This window comes from Bombus pyrosoma, linkage group LG5 (assembly GCF_014825855.1).
Source record: "Bombus pyrosoma isolate SC7728 linkage group LG5, ASM1482585v1, whole genome shotgun sequence".
Taxonomy (NCBI): domain Eukaryota; kingdom Metazoa; phylum Arthropoda; class Insecta; order Hymenoptera; family Apidae; genus Bombus; species Bombus pyrosoma.
In genome coordinates, this window is record NC_057774.1 from 4,924,725 (window position 1) to 4,941,397 (window position 16,673).

General features: G+C 43.3%; 1 protein-coding gene across 4 annotated transcripts in view; it reads left to right on the plus strand.

The window, feature by feature from the left end:
- LOC122567951 (nephrin-like) overlaps positions 1-16,673 on the plus strand; it is a 99,266-nt gene that overhangs the window by 55,009 nt on the left and 27,584 nt on the right. For all 4 annotated transcript variants that reach the window (XR_006316930.1, XM_043727137.1, XM_043727138.1 and 1 more), the window contains exons 7-8: positions 7,237-7,388; positions 14,254-14,395. Coding sequence is in view for 3 of the 4 variants with exons in the window: in XM_043727137.1 (XP_043583072.1) it covers positions 7,237-7,388; positions 14,254-14,395 (294 nt within the window). In the remaining variant the exon portion in view is untranslated. The remainder of the gene's footprint in view (positions 1-7,236; positions 7,389-14,253; positions 14,396-16,673) is intronic.

Here is a 16,673-nt window from a genome sequence, read left to right on the forward strand (position 1 = left end):
TTAATAATTAACGGCGCTAATTACCCGTGATGCAGGAAATCGCTTGGTTCGAAACTCGAGTGTTTGTCCCGTCGGCACGGAGGTTTCGTCGTGCCCATTCACCCGACGCGTACACGTCCAAGTATTCTCTCTCGTTCTATTTTTCTTTCTTTTTATCTTTTATTTCCTCTTTTACTTTTTTGCAAGTTTCACGCGCGCGATCGCACATAGCATAAAAGCGAACAAAGTTCTTCGGACGAGAGGAACGGATATCGAGTGTTTGTGCGTGTATTTTTTTATCCGAATCGAGAAACGGTTGAACGTTTAACCATCGAGCGTCGAACTTCTCTACGATGGATTTTTTCCCATAAAATCTGACCGAAATGAACGAACTTCGAAAACGGCGATATCAATGGCAGCAGTTAGATTCGACGAGCTGAAATTGAAACATTCTTCAAACGATTATAACGGAAAGAGAGGTATATGTAGTATGTTCGAAAACCAACGGCCGCGCAACACTGGAAATCACGTTTGAAAGGCAATCAGGACTCTGATGTCATTAATAACGTTACTTCTGAAATCGCCTGGCGAACCGCGACGAGCCACGGGCACCAATACGAATCAGTATACCTGTAACCATGTCCAATTAAATTTTATGAAATGCGTACACATATGTATGCATATATTACAAGAGAAACCGTTTACCCAACACACGCGAATCATAGCTGCACGTTTCGACGATAATCGAGAAGAAACGCGTATTCGCATCTTGGATAAAACAGAAAAACGTCATCGAATAAATACATCGTGATAATTGCCTCTTTTTGACGCAGTTGACCCGTTAGCGATTTGAATGGCCGAAGGGAACGACTTATTGCTTTCTGTTTATCGGACGAAAACGTCGATGAAATAGTGAATGGAAAAAATCAGACGAAAGCGAATTAATCTCAACAAAGCGACCGGTTGATAATCATCGAAAAAGAAGAGAAACACAAGCGACGATATATCCCGACGCTACTATGACGACCGATATTAAAGTCGTTACGAATCGTTTTACGATATCGGCTTCGATTCGTTCTCCTTGATACTCGCACGTTCTAAACCGCCAGCGATTTCGAACCCAACTTTCATCAGGGACCGATCAACGTTTTCTTTAAAATTTGCAATCGGCCTGGTATCCAAAAGGGTTTCTCGCGCGAAGAGAAGGGTAAGTTTCGACGCGACGCGACGCGACGCGAAACGTCCACGCTGACTCTTTTCGTATTCTCTGCGCGTATTAAGAGCTCCCGTAGTTCGTGATCCGATTAAAAACTCTCCGGTTGGTTCGGCGAACAGAACCGCGATTGCAGATGTCAGTCGATGCAGGAAATTAATATTAATAATTTCATAAGCACCGGGTTGCTGGCCGACTCGTCGGTACGCTCGAGATTCATCCCGCGAGAAACTTTTCCATCGGACAAACAACTTTAAATTAAATTGCGCGCCGCGGAAAGTCTTACCGCTCGTCGGATACAAGAAGAAACCGAATCGAGTAATTCTGAACGATGATGGTGTAAAAGACTCGCTTGGGAAATACGCGCTAAAGTCCATTTCTTTAGTCCAGGCGTTATAAATGTCGTTAAAAATGAGAAATTCGGCGAAACAGAGAAATCTTTCATCGCCTTTCGCTTTCAATCTCATTCGTTCCATTCTCCTCTACGTTGTTTTACGTATAGGTCCCTTAAATCGGTTTTCCCACGAGGAGTACGTATCTATTATCCTATTACTCGAAGAATCGAGTTAAGTGAGAATGGATATTAACACTGATCGCCTATTTAGTACAACACTAACACAACTCTTTAAACTCCACTCGCTAAACTTTCTATTATCCTACACCCTTCAATATCTTCATCCCCAGTCACATTTACGGACTACGCTTTAACGTTCACTTACGGACTCAACGAGTAATCGACTTGGCCACGACTCTCTTCAACTCTAACATCTAACCCTGGCAAACTCGAACACTTGCAAAGCACACTAACCAATTACTCAAAACTTTCAAAACTTTAATTGCTTGCACGCTCGTTTACAATTCTAGCACGTTCCCATTCTCGTCGGCGCCATGTAACACGCCAACAATCGCCATTCACCCGAGTTATCCGTTAAAGCAGTCAGCAATTTGCAAAGAAGCACGATACCAGATCGACGCGATACTTGGCTCGTATACGGGATAGCAAACATCAAACAGCTCGACTAAAGCGTAAGCAATAACAAAGTGGAATGGCTAATCGGACCAAGATTACCTTGCATTTTTCTTCCACGATGCCTAACGACTCAGTACGGAGTTGGTAACTGGGATGCTCGATTATTCGTTGATTGGACTGAGTTAGATGAAGCACGCGGTGAATGATCGACAAGCACTCCGTTCAACTACTCGAAAGTCTAACGAGTTGAAGAGACGACTTGACGACAGACGTGGGCACGAATCGATCGTACCTTCGCCTCGCCTTGGTCGAACGCCTCGCGTTCACGTGTTTTCATCTGCGATAAGAAACGCGTCAACTTACGTAGAAACTTCACGCAAATATATATCTCACGAACTATTCTACAAGTACGGATATTCGAGCAAACGTCGCGTTAAGATTCGATACTAATAACATCGTTAGGAAGTTGCGCTATTAGCGAGAAATAAAATCAAAGAAACGAGTTTGTTTGGAAACGAGATAAATTATTTCGAGATCGCATCCTTTGAGCCAAGATCCGCTGATATATACATACATGCTATATGCATGCTATATAAAACCATAGAAGAAACAGATACGTACTCGGAAATTAGCTGCCTTCGATATGAATCGAACAACGGTTTTATTATTCTTTCGAGAGAAGGAAAGCTGGGATAAAAATGAAGTCTTTCTGCTTCCATTAATCTCAGACTAATTGGAGGCACGACCGATGAAGCGTACATCGGATAATTGGAGGATTCTTGATCGATACAGTTGAAATTCTAACGAGCCGAAGAGCTAGCCGGCATGCGTCTCTCTCCGACCAAAAATGCACCTGGCTCGAGCGAGTCTTTATCATTTGCATCGAATACATCTGCATATTTCAGAATTATCGGAATATCGCCATGTAAGATTCGAGGGTGACGGTCACATCTGGAGGTATGCTCTCGCAAGTTCGACGTCCTTTTCCGATATACATACATATGTATATAGGATATACGTATATCTGATATATACATAAATCCGCAAGGACTGTGATAGTTTACCAATTTAACAAGACTATTTCAAGAGTATGTCGAGTGACGCGAAGATGACACGAACGCTACGTGACCGCGACATGGCCAAAGATTTTCTCTCTGTGGTTCATTTTCATTAATGGAATTGGAGAACGCCGCTCAAGAAAATTGCTCGACTTCGTTAACCATTCGGGAAATCTCACGTTTCTACTTCTACGTTCAACGACAACAAAGAACTCACATTTGACAAAAGTCCACCGACCAATCCGCCGTCATCGAGTTCCCGTTAATTAGTAAGAAAACTACCGAACCTCTCTTCGTTTGCTCGTTAGTCTTTCATAGAAAGGAATATCAACGAAAGCGATAAGAGTCAAGCAAGAATCGAGATGCTAATCGATCACTCGGTTCGTGGTAATAATCCACCATCGATAATAATCAGACGTACGATTCAACTTTTCCTGCTCCTTCGTCTTCGAGCGCTCATCGAACGTTTGCTCGCCGATGCATAAAACAAAATAGAAGAAGATGAAGGACCGTCGTGTAAAAGCCGCGCGGATAGACATCGTTCGATTGTTCGTACCGCGTGACACGCTGTGTTAGGAACGCGAGGAAAATTTTACTAAAAGAACGAAACTCGAGACGTTCGTAGATCCACGAAGTAGTGAATCTTGTAACCGCGAATCCTCGCGGATGTACTTTTCGATCGAGAGACAACTAAGAACAGGAGCGTTGCAACCGCCCTCAAAGACGAACGAACTTGATCAACTTTTAGCTCCTAATACCTTATCGAGCTCGCGGCAAGTTAATAACTTCCTGTTTTCGTACGATTATCATTGCGGAACGTGTATTTGCCCGATGATTCAAAAGTATAACACGATCCAATTTCGGTTCCGCTACCGATTCGACGAGACGGTCAGAATAACAAAGTTTGCACCGATAGGAACGAAACTAAAACCTATCCCCTACCATTGATATTACGTTGGAACAGTCGCGCGAAACCAAGGAAAGTTTGGTTAATTTCGACAGAAAGGTTGAGTTTCGCGAAGTCGCAAATGCGATCGTATCGTATTTGGGCGTGGTCTGCTGGAAAAGCTTATTAAACAGACCGAGCGACTGGTTTAAGCAACGAGCGAGAAGAGGTTAGCGGTAGCTTTGGTGAAAACGATACGAGCTGCGGTTTTGCCAAATTATGACAATAATATCACTTAGAATCGTGGCCGATCTGGCTAAAATTTCACTTAAGTCGACAATTCGCAGAATCGGCGCATACGGACCGTTCTGTAATGTTCGCTCGTTCCAGAGCTAACCGACTTAATCGACAAACGAGCCATTTAAACTTCTCTCCAATTCTTTTTTCTCCTTTTTCGTTCCCCATGCCCTTCTTTTTTTTTTTAACCTCTGCAAGGTTCCTCCTTAGCCCGACTCTGGCTTTTTCCCCAGCGTGAGACGCATTATTCCCTCGTCAGTAATAAGCCCGCGAACCGTGAAACATATTAAACGCATAAATACACTGGCAAGACGTCGAAATAAACTGTCGCGGACGGCTGGCGAAATTCCACATCCTTGTCTGTAGCCCGATTTCGTATTTCTCTGGTCCTGTCGCTGTACAAAGAGTTTTGAATGAATTTAAAGCGGGAATTACCGGAAACACGGTAGCCAAGAGGTAATGTCGAGAGAGGCGGCAAGAAAAATGTAAAGATTATCTCGTAGTTGAGGTGTGGGTATTAAAAAGCTGCGAGTCAAATTCAGAGGAGCCGTTCTCGCCGACCCTTCCACCCGACGACATGAATTTTGATTTACAAATTAAACACTCCGCAGTTTTACCCACACTAATTTCCGCCTGTTTTTGTTTTCGTTTGCTCCTACGAGTTCTATTTATACAGACGTTCCTTTCTTGCCTCTGTACGCCATTGCACCGCGTCCTACTCCATGCTCCACTTCTTTTTTACAACCTTTTCCCGACACTTCTCATCGATCTTTGTTTCTGCCCTGTTCATTTCCAAAAACTTGCCTTTAAACGGCAATAGCGAAACGTCGCGTCGTCATAAGGAATAATACTTTTCGATTCGCCTTTTCCGCGATCAATTAACGCTTATCCTCTGTTTACGTACGACAGTTTCCTTTGATCGTTGAAGAGGAGAAATCGTCAACGATGAAACATAATACGATATATCTGTAGTATCTTGACATTTTTAGAGTCGCGATAGACGAAAGGGAAAAAAGCGAGCAATCGACAAAAGTCTTGGTTTAATTTCCGGCGAGACGAGCACGAGATGGGAAAACTTTTTGTTCGGACAGCGAACAAAGCTGGTGTTTCGAAACATACTGTCAGGATCAGTAAGTGCATCAAAATTGTGGACAGAGGCGAACAAAAAAGTTGTTGGTCGCGTAGCCTGACTCTGACACAGTTTTCAACTAGCTAGAGTGACGGTCCGGTTCTCTGCATAACGTGTCGTTTCCCCTTCCTTCTTCTCCGCTTTTTTTGTTTACTGCATCGCTAAACGAAAATTTCGTCCGCTAAAATTGTCTCGTGCGCGGAAAATACGTAAAAATAAATTTTACGACCCGCAAACTAGCAAATAATCGCTTAAACGTCAACTACCGGAGATCTATATTTTCTGCGTAGCACATGATCAACGCGAGTAGGTAGACGTTTGTTCAGCGAACGAAGCGTTCATTCGTGTTTAAGCGGTCGATGCGTTCAATTAGAAATTGCACGATCCGGAGGAAAGGTCCGGTTTAAAGTAAGCGCTGGAACTGAATAAATGTAAAAAAGGAAGGGAACGAAAAAGAAAAACAACGGAAGAATGTGCTGGAAGAGAGAAGAAATAACGATGATTATTCAACCGGTCCGGAGCGTAGAGTCTGGTCGTACGGTAAATTTACGTCTCGAGGAAGTTTCTCTCGGGTCTTGCAGAAATCAGTGGAAAGTTGGAAAATCTTTGGCGGTGCCGCGATGCGCGGTCGCCTTCTACTGTATTTATCTCCGCGGGCTGTAAAGTCGAAGAAGTTGCAAAGCGATCAAAATCTTTCTAACGGCAAAACGAACCGTAGAGCTCGGTAACGAGCTGAAGGGAGAAAGTTTTGAAAGTCGGAAACGAAGATTCCACGATCGTTAATCGACTCGGTTAAAAGATTCAGCTTGCCGACCGCGAACTTGCAGAAGACGAGAACGCGTAGACACCAAGTAACGAACGCTTTAACGGCCGCGAACAATGGCAGATAATTACAGGCCGGTAACGAGGAATAGCTATGCTGCGCTGTGCCGTGCCACGCCGCACCACGCCACGCCGTTCCCGGTTTGCGTCAGCGCACAGTTTTCGAGCGTGCGGACCGAGCAGAACGTTTAATTAATGCTCGGTTATTTTCCCGTTTGCCAGCCGCACGCGGTCGCAATCTCGTCATCTAATTAATAACAAGCCAAGACCTCGCTGTGAAAGGCATCTGTCAACTCGATCTACGATGAAACTCTCCGACGCCTGCAACGTTTTATTTCCCCTTCAGCCCACCGGTGAAACCGAGCTTCGCAATCAAGCAGAAATTTGTAACGTAATCATTATTAATTACGTTAAAACGCCGTATCCCATCTAGTCTCGAACGCGTTTCCTTTTTTTTTTTATTTTTTTTTTGTTTTTTTGAAACCGTTTTATTTCTCGATTCAATCGAGGGATAACGGGACGTGTACGAAACTGAAAGCGCTTAGGCGCGCTCGCGTCCCTGAAAATTGGCCTCTTCGAAATCTTTCGTAGAATGCTGTCCCGATAACCGAGTCGAAAAGTTTCGCAAATAACATTTTCTTTACGCTTCCTCGACGCGCTCTTGTACGTTTCATTGTCCCGTTTCACTTCACGTACTGTACTTCTACAACTTCTTACTGTTTCCACTCTGTTTTTAAAGATAGAATGAAATCACGACGACGACTATCACGTTCTAGAATTATCAAAGAAATTTTGCCACGTGTACTCGTATCTTGTAAACTTTTCGACTTTTGTTCGTTAAGAACATCTCTTGATACTTTCTGTGTCTGGCGATAATTTCAGTGAAACCATTGAAAGTGGAAATCATGGGCAAAGACAAAATCCTATCAGCGGGGAAGAAATACGAAACAAGATGTCAGAGCACGGGATCGAAACCACCGGCTGTTTTAACCTGGTGGAAGGCTTCTAAACAACTCAAGAGGACCATTAAAAACGTGAGTAGAAGACAGATGATAATCTTTCAGATACAATTATAATATTACGCGTTCGAAGTAAAAGAAAACGTTGCGAACGGCGAAATGAACGGAACGGGAGAAAATCGTGGCAAGCTATGGTAATGGCGCGGAACGAAATGGAACGATTTTTGATATTCCCTCTGGGAGACGAAACGTTTCTATCGATCGATGCACACCTTGTCAACTTGCTCGCGAAATCGTTCTCTCGAACTTGAAAGAAATAAAAATAACGACATCTCGATAACGATATTCCGTACTAACGATACTAAGAAGGAGAATAAACTTTAGATGAGACAAGGCGTAAAAAGGTCTCTAAAAATAAAATCGCTTCTATCGTATTCCGCGTTCCTCCTGCCTTCACTTCCATTTCCCTTACATTGCCTCCGTCTATCTTGTTTCTACTTTCTCCGACACTTTGCTATCGTCAACCCTCCGTCGATCTTGCAGTTTCTATCGACGACCCAATATATTATTTCTGCGCTCTGACTGCAACGCGGTAAATACAAGCGCCATTTATAACCACATTGAGAAAACCACGCTACCACGAGGGAGAAAGAGAGCGAAAAATATGGCTCGAGCAATGGTATTTAATTGGTAATTCATAGGCTAACGCGTTGGCTCGTTTAACGTTGCTTCACCCCTTTTAGCCGAGGTCATTACGATGGTCGACAACCATATCGATAGATACCGCATTGAATGTCATCGAGCAACAGTTGAAACGACGCCAACCCGATAGTCGTTTAACGACCATTATCAAACAAACGTGTTTTTCTATCAATCTTCCGCTAGAATGATCATCCTCCACTTATCGTTCGTGTGACCCACGATGACAACAAGATGACAAGATGGAGGAGGAAGGCAGATTTCGATCTCGAAGGGTTTTGGTTTGGTGAAACTTGTGTTTCTACTTGTTCCCGTCTAAATAGACGAACAAAGCAGGGGAAGGTTAGAAAAGTTGAAGCAAGGGTAAATCGTTGCGGAAATTGTGCCTGAAGGATCAAACGCGTAACGAGAAATGCTTTGGAAAGCTCACTCGACTCATAGCCGGCACTTCCGCCGAGATTAGACGACTCGTTGGCTGTTGTCTCGATAGAATTAATCCCCAGGTCACATGATGGGTTGACTAAGTGGATTTCCGATAAAAAGTGTATCTAACGATATTACTTGGTCCCGCAGACTGCACAGTTAATCGAAGAGATTGAAACGTCAAACAATCCTGTATCTGGCGCTGGCTCGCTCGGCAATTTAATAACTTGAAACTATAGCCTATACGACTATAAAATGGAGCGACAAAACGACGGCCAAACTTTAGTTACCAAAAATCAATTATACCTCGTTTCGCGATGAAACATCGCTTGGGCAAAATTTCGCGTGAAATTAGCCACGAAACATCGTTGCGAAATTTCTTGGGTTGGCGAATAACGAACAGAACGCGCGACGCTGGTTTTCAACGAGATAATCGATCCCAGTAGTTTCACCGTAGATTACACCGGAGATTCGTGACGATAGTTAGATATCATCGAAGATGGGCCATGGATACGCTTGAACACGATCGATTTTCATTAAGAAAATATCCGCTAAGTTACCCGAAGAACGGCGGCATTTTTCCGTGCAACTTTTCCGATCGCAAGTTAGATCCAATCGACAAGTTGCGAACCCCGCGCCGTCGAGCAAGGGAAACTAAACTCTGCGAGCTCGCGTAATCCTAGTCAGAGGCGTACTTGTTCCCGGAAAGTGGCAAACAGTTGGACAGGACGTAATTGATGTTTAAGGGAAACGAATGTTTCTTCGGGTCTTGGTTTTAGGATGGATCATTGATTCGTTGGCCGTCGCTCTGAAAAGGCAGAAGCTCGCGTACGCGTGCTATTCGCCGAATAGGAAAACACCGACACAAAGAGCAATGGGAAGAGGAAAAGGAGAACAAAATACGGGAGTCACAATGCAGCAGCTACGGTGAAATGGTAGCCCGTGTGGCATGCCAGCGACACGGCCGCCCACTCTCTGTACGTTCTATATTTTTCTACGAATTAATCTCTTCGTTTCCAATAAATTAGCATGATTTCAACTTTTCGCATTTCGCTCGCTTCGAAACAGTCGTCTTTGTCTTTGCCTTGACGCGCAACAATACGATTAAAAATATAAAAATTACAGCGAGAATGCAAAGAGTTCGTACAGCCGATAAAGCTCCGCATAAAGATAGTTTACGTTATCGCCAGTAAAAGAGGAAAAACGTAAAGAAGAGAAAACGCAAAAAAAAGCAAAAGCTAGTTGCGATTTATTTTTCGCGTGCCATAAACGCGAGATGATCCCGTAAATTATAGTATAAAATAAATTGAGATACGTATTATTCTAATTAACGTGGTTATACTCGCTTCGAAATAAATGCTTCGGTCAGCTCGGTGCTTGTTTTTATTGAACGAGATCTTTCGCCCAACCATAACCGGTGGTCCATGGGTATACGTGAAAACGACAAAACTCGTTTGTTGTTTATCACGAAAAAAGTAAACGTTTATCGCTGTGTGGCAGTTAAAAATCAAATATTTTCTTTAAGTAATACCGCCTAGAATTTGTTAAATATTTGCTTGTTCTTTAAACGTGTAATATAACTATACGAACAACCGTAATCAATATAATCGGCTGGCTGGTAGAGAACACACGAGTTGTAGAGATTACTGCAATTAATTCATTTTATGTAACTACAGTATTGTTAATAATTTTGTACGCTCGATAACGCTACGATGCTTTTCCCGTGATTGACCGTGCTTCGCGTCGCTGCGATTTATCTAAATTCCAATCAGATATCACATGGAACGCGTTATATTTTTAATCGTTTCGCTGTATCCGCATCGAGATGATCGATGAAAACGGACTTTTGCGTTTTTCACTCGGCATAGTGGTCCGCGGTGTGAACGAATTACGGTAATGGTAGAAAATCACGCCAATTGTTCTTGACTATCGCGATATTAAAAGTTCCATCGACTCACCTTTCTTTGAAAGATCGCGCAAAGGATGATGATCTCTGTATAAGCGAGCCCGTGCTTGTTGAAATATCGAGGAAACGAAATATTATGGAACGAAACAAAGAGAAATCTAAAGATTCGTCTAAGGAAAAATTATCGGTGTGTGAAAGAGATTCTGTGGAAAAGGAATTGAAACTAGCATCGCGTTGCTTAGGAACCACGTCCGACCACTTTTGTTCGACCATTTTTGGGAAACTTTGCAACAAAATTATACCCCGCAGCTGTATCTCGAGGATAGTTACGACATAATAGTTTCGCTAGGCTTCTAAAAAATCGATAGCTAACGCGGCTGTCTTGCAATAAAAGTCAATGGAACGACAAAAATTCTGATTTTTTCGTTTGATAGGTTTTTCATCAATGTCCGAACGTCATTTTTCTTCTGGATCTTGCTCGCCTAATTTGTTCAGGCGTCGAGCAGAACGAGCTCTCTATCCCGATGAGCAAATACCTTTTTCGGCAATTGCTCGTTCGCATCCGTAACTCGTAGCGACAAAAGCAGCAACGATATAACCGTGAACTGTGTACGAATCGATCAACGAAAAACGTTGACGGGTCAGCTTGCACACAGAATATGTAAAGTTCGACTTGCCCCTTCGTCAAGAAGATAAGGATATTTGTAAAAAGGATAACGTTCGAAGTGGAAACGTTTAACGAGAGCGACGTAGGGACGTAAAGCACCGCTGCGGAAACAAGGTCGTAAAGGGAATTTTAAAAATCAAACAAGAAAAAGGAAAATTATAAATCAGGAAGAAAAGAGGAGACGACAGAAAATATCGCGGCGCAAGGGAACAAGGTTGTGGTTCGCGTATCGTTTCGCATTTTGTTCGACACTGAACACAGAAATTAATATCGAACGTCAGAGCGGCCATATTCATAGAAAATACAAGTCTCCGATGATTTATCGTCACGTCAATGTTATCAGTACGCCTAGATTAATAGTTTCATGGATATGACAGACGGTTTGATAATAATTTACCGGGTGCATCCATGTAATTGCTATCGATCCATCTAGGAACATCTGGATTGATAGCGAAACCATCAGTGACCGTCACTGAATCCACACGTATAATGATGTTCGAACAAATGTAACCTGGAAACGAACGTGTCGAAGCCGTGGACAATTCAATAGTCGTACGTGACCCGTTATTAGGGCGTGTCGCCAAAGATAATTAATAATACGTATCAAGGACTTCGATTCGGTTCAAAGATCCATAGCAAAATCATTCAGAGAGTAGTAGGGGAATGTAGACGCAAGGTTTAACGATCCTCCAAACGACGAGGGATAACTGTCGACGACTTACGAGGGCGTTTTGGCAGGCTGAAGCGAAACCGTTGGTCGTAGTGCTGCGTCGACGAAAACGGAATGATATCTTTGTGTAGGCTGCTGTATTTCCGCCATTGAAACGTCCGCGACTCGAAAGCTCGTAACGCGAGCAGAAAGAGTGCTTCGAAAACATAGCAGCGGATCAAAGCGTTAACGAGCAGAATTTCCAGCGATTATGAATGACGATGACGGTTCCCGACCGTCTCGTTCTCTTCTCAAAGTGCTTTGGCGCTTTTGCTTACTCGAACTACGCCACGACTATTCGAATCGGAACCGATTTACGTCGAGTTGTACGTCGAACGCCCAACTATCCAGAAGGTAGCGAAGGAAATCTCGACGAAAGCAGATACGTATCGCGTTTAATTGCCGCACCACTTTGTACCTGTCGAGAGAGCGAAGTTGCCGAGAACGTTAGCAACCAAGTGCGCGGTGACCGGAGTGACACCACCTGATTCGTAGAATCCATTAGTCGAAACGAGGAAGATCGTTACACGTCGTACGTTCCGTTCGAGATGGTGACAACAAGAATAATAGCTAAGCTGCGACGATAATAGCCGGTGTCGCGTCACGTTACCTCGCCTCTCCTCGCCTTTCCTCTCCTCTCCTCTCCTCTCCTCTCCTCGCCTCGCCTCTCCTCGCCTAACTTTACGCCAGTACGCGATGCAATTCGCGAATCGTCACCTTGTAACTCTCGTTACCATTTGTCATTGGAAAGCCGCGCAAACCTAATTAATACTCCCGATTCAACGCCAACTCCTAACGAGATTTCAGCGTCCCTCACCAAGATACGTTGTTGACTTTTCAAATATTTCAATCGGGCAAACGTCGAACGATAGAAAAGCAGGACAATATACGAGAGAATATCGCGCTGGAAAATTACTGAAATTTTCATGCCGCTGCAGGAACGTAAGTTGAATTAAATGTTGAAAGAACAGGTATACTCCGTTAACGCACGACTATATCGCGAAAAAACGGGAACGGTCGGGGAAAATGAAGCCACAAAGGAGCAAGGAAGCTGTGCTGGGAAAAGGAGAAGGAAAAACAGCAATCTACCTGGCGTCGCGTCGTTTTTGCGGCGAAACGGATGCAAGGGTGCATAGAAGAAGCGTTACTAGGTCGTACGATCCAACTCGAGTCGACCGTGACCGTTTTATACTTGCCACGATATTTTATCACCTTTTTTCGGAAACCCGTCAATCCAGTAGCATTACCAGACTAATTTTCATGGCACACAAAGAAAAGACGAAGATCGTAGACGGATTGAACGATCCGATAACGAATCGTAGATTTTTTCGCTCTCTTTCCCGCTATAGTAGCTGCACATTCACAAATCCCCGGAAGGCAGGGAACGCGACTAGATGCATCTCCGAGGACCGATTTTCGAGTAATACAACGACACAACTGGCTTTTCCCCGTGGATCTACGCTTTAAGCTTAAATTTGTCGCGTATTATTAGTTTCCTGGATTTTATCCAGGACTAGTTATTAAGCATAGAGTTTTATCGTGCAAGCGTACACCAGTTGGCGAAAATTTCTCCCGTGTTTCTATTCCCTCATCGCCTGCGGAAATTGTCAACGAAAATTATAGCGGAACTACCCTTTACTCTTCCTTCTCTATCTATTTTTCTTCTCCTCGGAGTTGTCCGAGTACCGTTTTCGTTATCACGAATCTATCGACTTTTCGAAGCAAGGAGAAGGAAAAAAGAAAAGAGTTAAAAAATATATTGCAACTAGGTGGATTACTCATTAACTAGGCAGATAAAAGTGTAAAGGACGCACACACTAGCGGTTCTACCCTCGAAACTTACAAGCGAATGGCCATTCCAAAATTTCGCCGATATTACCCGCTATAAATCCGGAGGGTAAACATTTTAGCTTGTGTTAAAAAATATATCGAATTTTTTTTTGTACAATCGCGAATTCACGTTGCTCGTTTTTGTTCGACGTGGCCCCTGTTCGTTTTGGTCGATACACCTCTCGTCTTGCCACCGATGCAGCATTTGAATTTGAGATTTTCCAGATTTTCGAGTTTTTCGATGCCGCTCGTCTCACGTAGCGTCACGGTTCTTCCGTTCTTTTCTCTCTCGATTTCCGAGCGACAAACAAAACCATAGGAATCGATGTGGCTACTGGCACTAGAAAGGAAATGATGCAAGATCGAGCAAGGACATCCTACAAAAGGGAGAAAAAGAACAAAAAGAAAAAAGACAATATTCCGTCGAACGAATACGATTGTCATGGAGATTTAATTCTGAAATTCAGCGCAATTCTAAAATTTCCATCGTCAGGGATCGCATTGTAATTATTAGGACGGATTTCTCAGAGTTTGGCCAATATCGCGGTGATTCGAGACTCGACTTGGCAAATTCTATCGCGACGTTCACATAGAAAAGTTTTATTCGCGTTCCCGACTTCTACGTTACGTTACGTACGTTGCAGGAAGTTGATCGTTCGTTCGACTAGTTATCTATAAAATACGTCTATATCGGAATTCCGATCAGTTTCAGGAAGATGGAACAAGCGTCAGCGTGTTACAATGGACACCGTCGATCGAGGACGAAGGAAAATTTCTCGTGTGCAGGGCAACGAATCCAAAGTTGCAAGACGCCGGCATTGAAGAACGATGGAAGCTAAAAGTACACTGTAAGTAGATCGGCGATTCTCTTGGTATTTTCCGTTACTGTTGAGATTACGAAACGTAAAGATTCCAGCCACACAAATAACAAATAACAAAGCATACCTTTGATCGTTTACGATTCAATTATTTCAATAAATTTGAAAAGCTCGGTATTCGAATTTTCAACCAGGACAAAAGGGGGCTCATGGTATACGATCGGAATTTAGAAGAAATTGATACCCGTACGGTGAGAGGTCTGGCTAGAACCAAGAAAGTTAAATGTCTCTGGCTTAAAGGGGTCCGTAAGATAGGTGACTTTCCGTCTAACAATCGTTTCTCGGGCTAACGTACGTGCCACCCTCAATTATTGTTTCGCCTCAAGTACTTTTGCTAAGATGTTAATTACATCAAAACAAGGGAAACATTTGTCGCGATATGTTTACGTTATACACCGTATAAATTGGAAAAATTTATCTCGAGGAAAGTTTGCACACGAATAAACCGAAATATGCATTAATCCATTTTCGCTACACGCGAATATATTCCGTTGCGAACTAACAAAGGCGCAATATCGGTTCTCCTTGATTTGTCTCCTAATGGAATAATTGGACTCGTAGAGAGGATCTTCTAATGGTATGATTCTCAGTTAATTCGATTCCGATAGATTTCCCTGACGTACTAGCATACACGCAGTCGCGAGAGCGCCATTGGTATAGAGAGAGAGCCTTACTACGAAATTACATGCCAGCCAATCTGTCCTGCCAACGTTTACCTGCATAACGTAAGCCAGATACGAGCTATCGTTATCCGTTTATTTACGACTACGTGTCTGATCGGCCACTCGATGCATCCGCTATTATCCTTGTTTCCAGGATATACATACATATATGTGGGAATTTGGCATTAATAGGACGAATCATATGGCGGGTGGTTGCGCGATATCTTTGCGAAACCTACACGACAATTTCGTTACGAACACACTTCAGGTCGTCACGCTTTCGCCTTCATTTGCATTTGACATCGCCCGATTTTCAAATGTATTGCTTACTTATCAGCGACAACACCGACGAACAAACGATCGAACGGAGCACGATAATTTCTCGATTGTCGGATAAAAAATATATTCCACGATGGAACAACGGAATTATTTCACCATCAAAGAACGCGAAATTACGTTAAATTCTTACGTTCAACTCTGCTAATAAACCTTTGGTCGAGCCTCGGTAGAATCGATACGCCAATTCCAATAGCGACTTCCCAGTGGAATTCCTCACGGCGAAGAATCAATTCGGAGAATATGGAATGATGGTCACGATCGGAATAATCCTGTAATAACGTTACAAACTAACGGTAGATTAAGGTTCGAATGCTTTCCGTTTAACAAAGACGTGCGCGCGTTATATCGAAAAAGTTAATGGCAGAAAACGTCCGGAATGTTGATAACAATTCTAGGAAAATTCCAGACAGCTGGTCGCTATATTCGTTACGGTTCAACCACGTCGGCATCTACCGCTAATAATCGGCGTAACTCTGTAAACAGCTTTCGACGTATTTACGGGAGCATAATCAACGATCCTATTGATGCTGGTTAGTTCTTTCAAACCGCGTAAACACCTGAATAAAATTTCACGTTCGCGGGAAATAAACGGAGGCTATTGGCCTTGGTAAATACGAATAAGAATTCGCGCATGCATATGTAAATATCGTTAGCGGCGCGGCAAGCCACCGCGCCGAAACAAAAAGAATCGTCGCGTAAATCGTTTCCATATTTTTGCATAATCCGCGCGCAGGAACGGGAGCGGGAGATGTTCCTTGTAAAATCGAGCATTTCGTCGAGAAAATGGCTGGCCATTATTGTTATAAAGTGGCCCATAACTGTACAGTTTACCGTAGCTAACGATACAGAGACGTATCTATCAACGTCAACCTCGAGCTGTCAGTGGTAACGATACGTGCTTCATCAGACATAGCTCGCATCTCCACCCTACCGGTGGATTTCGCTGGTGACATCGTAACGATTGGAAAATCTCGTTACGGATTATTTCCGAAAAGCGTGCGAGCGATGCGAAAAAAGACATCGATCGATTTAGGCTGCGATTAAACCAACTTGTGCCGTTTCGATCAGTCTGGTCGGCGCACAATCATGCAGAAATCCACCGTTTTCGATAATAATCGAAAGGAAGAGATACAAAGTCACGGTGAATTAGTTGGAAAATTCGCGACCGAAGGATCAACTCTGTCCATAAACTGGTATAAATCCGGAGAACGTTAAGAGAAAATCGTAATTGGCGGGAGGAGGTAAAG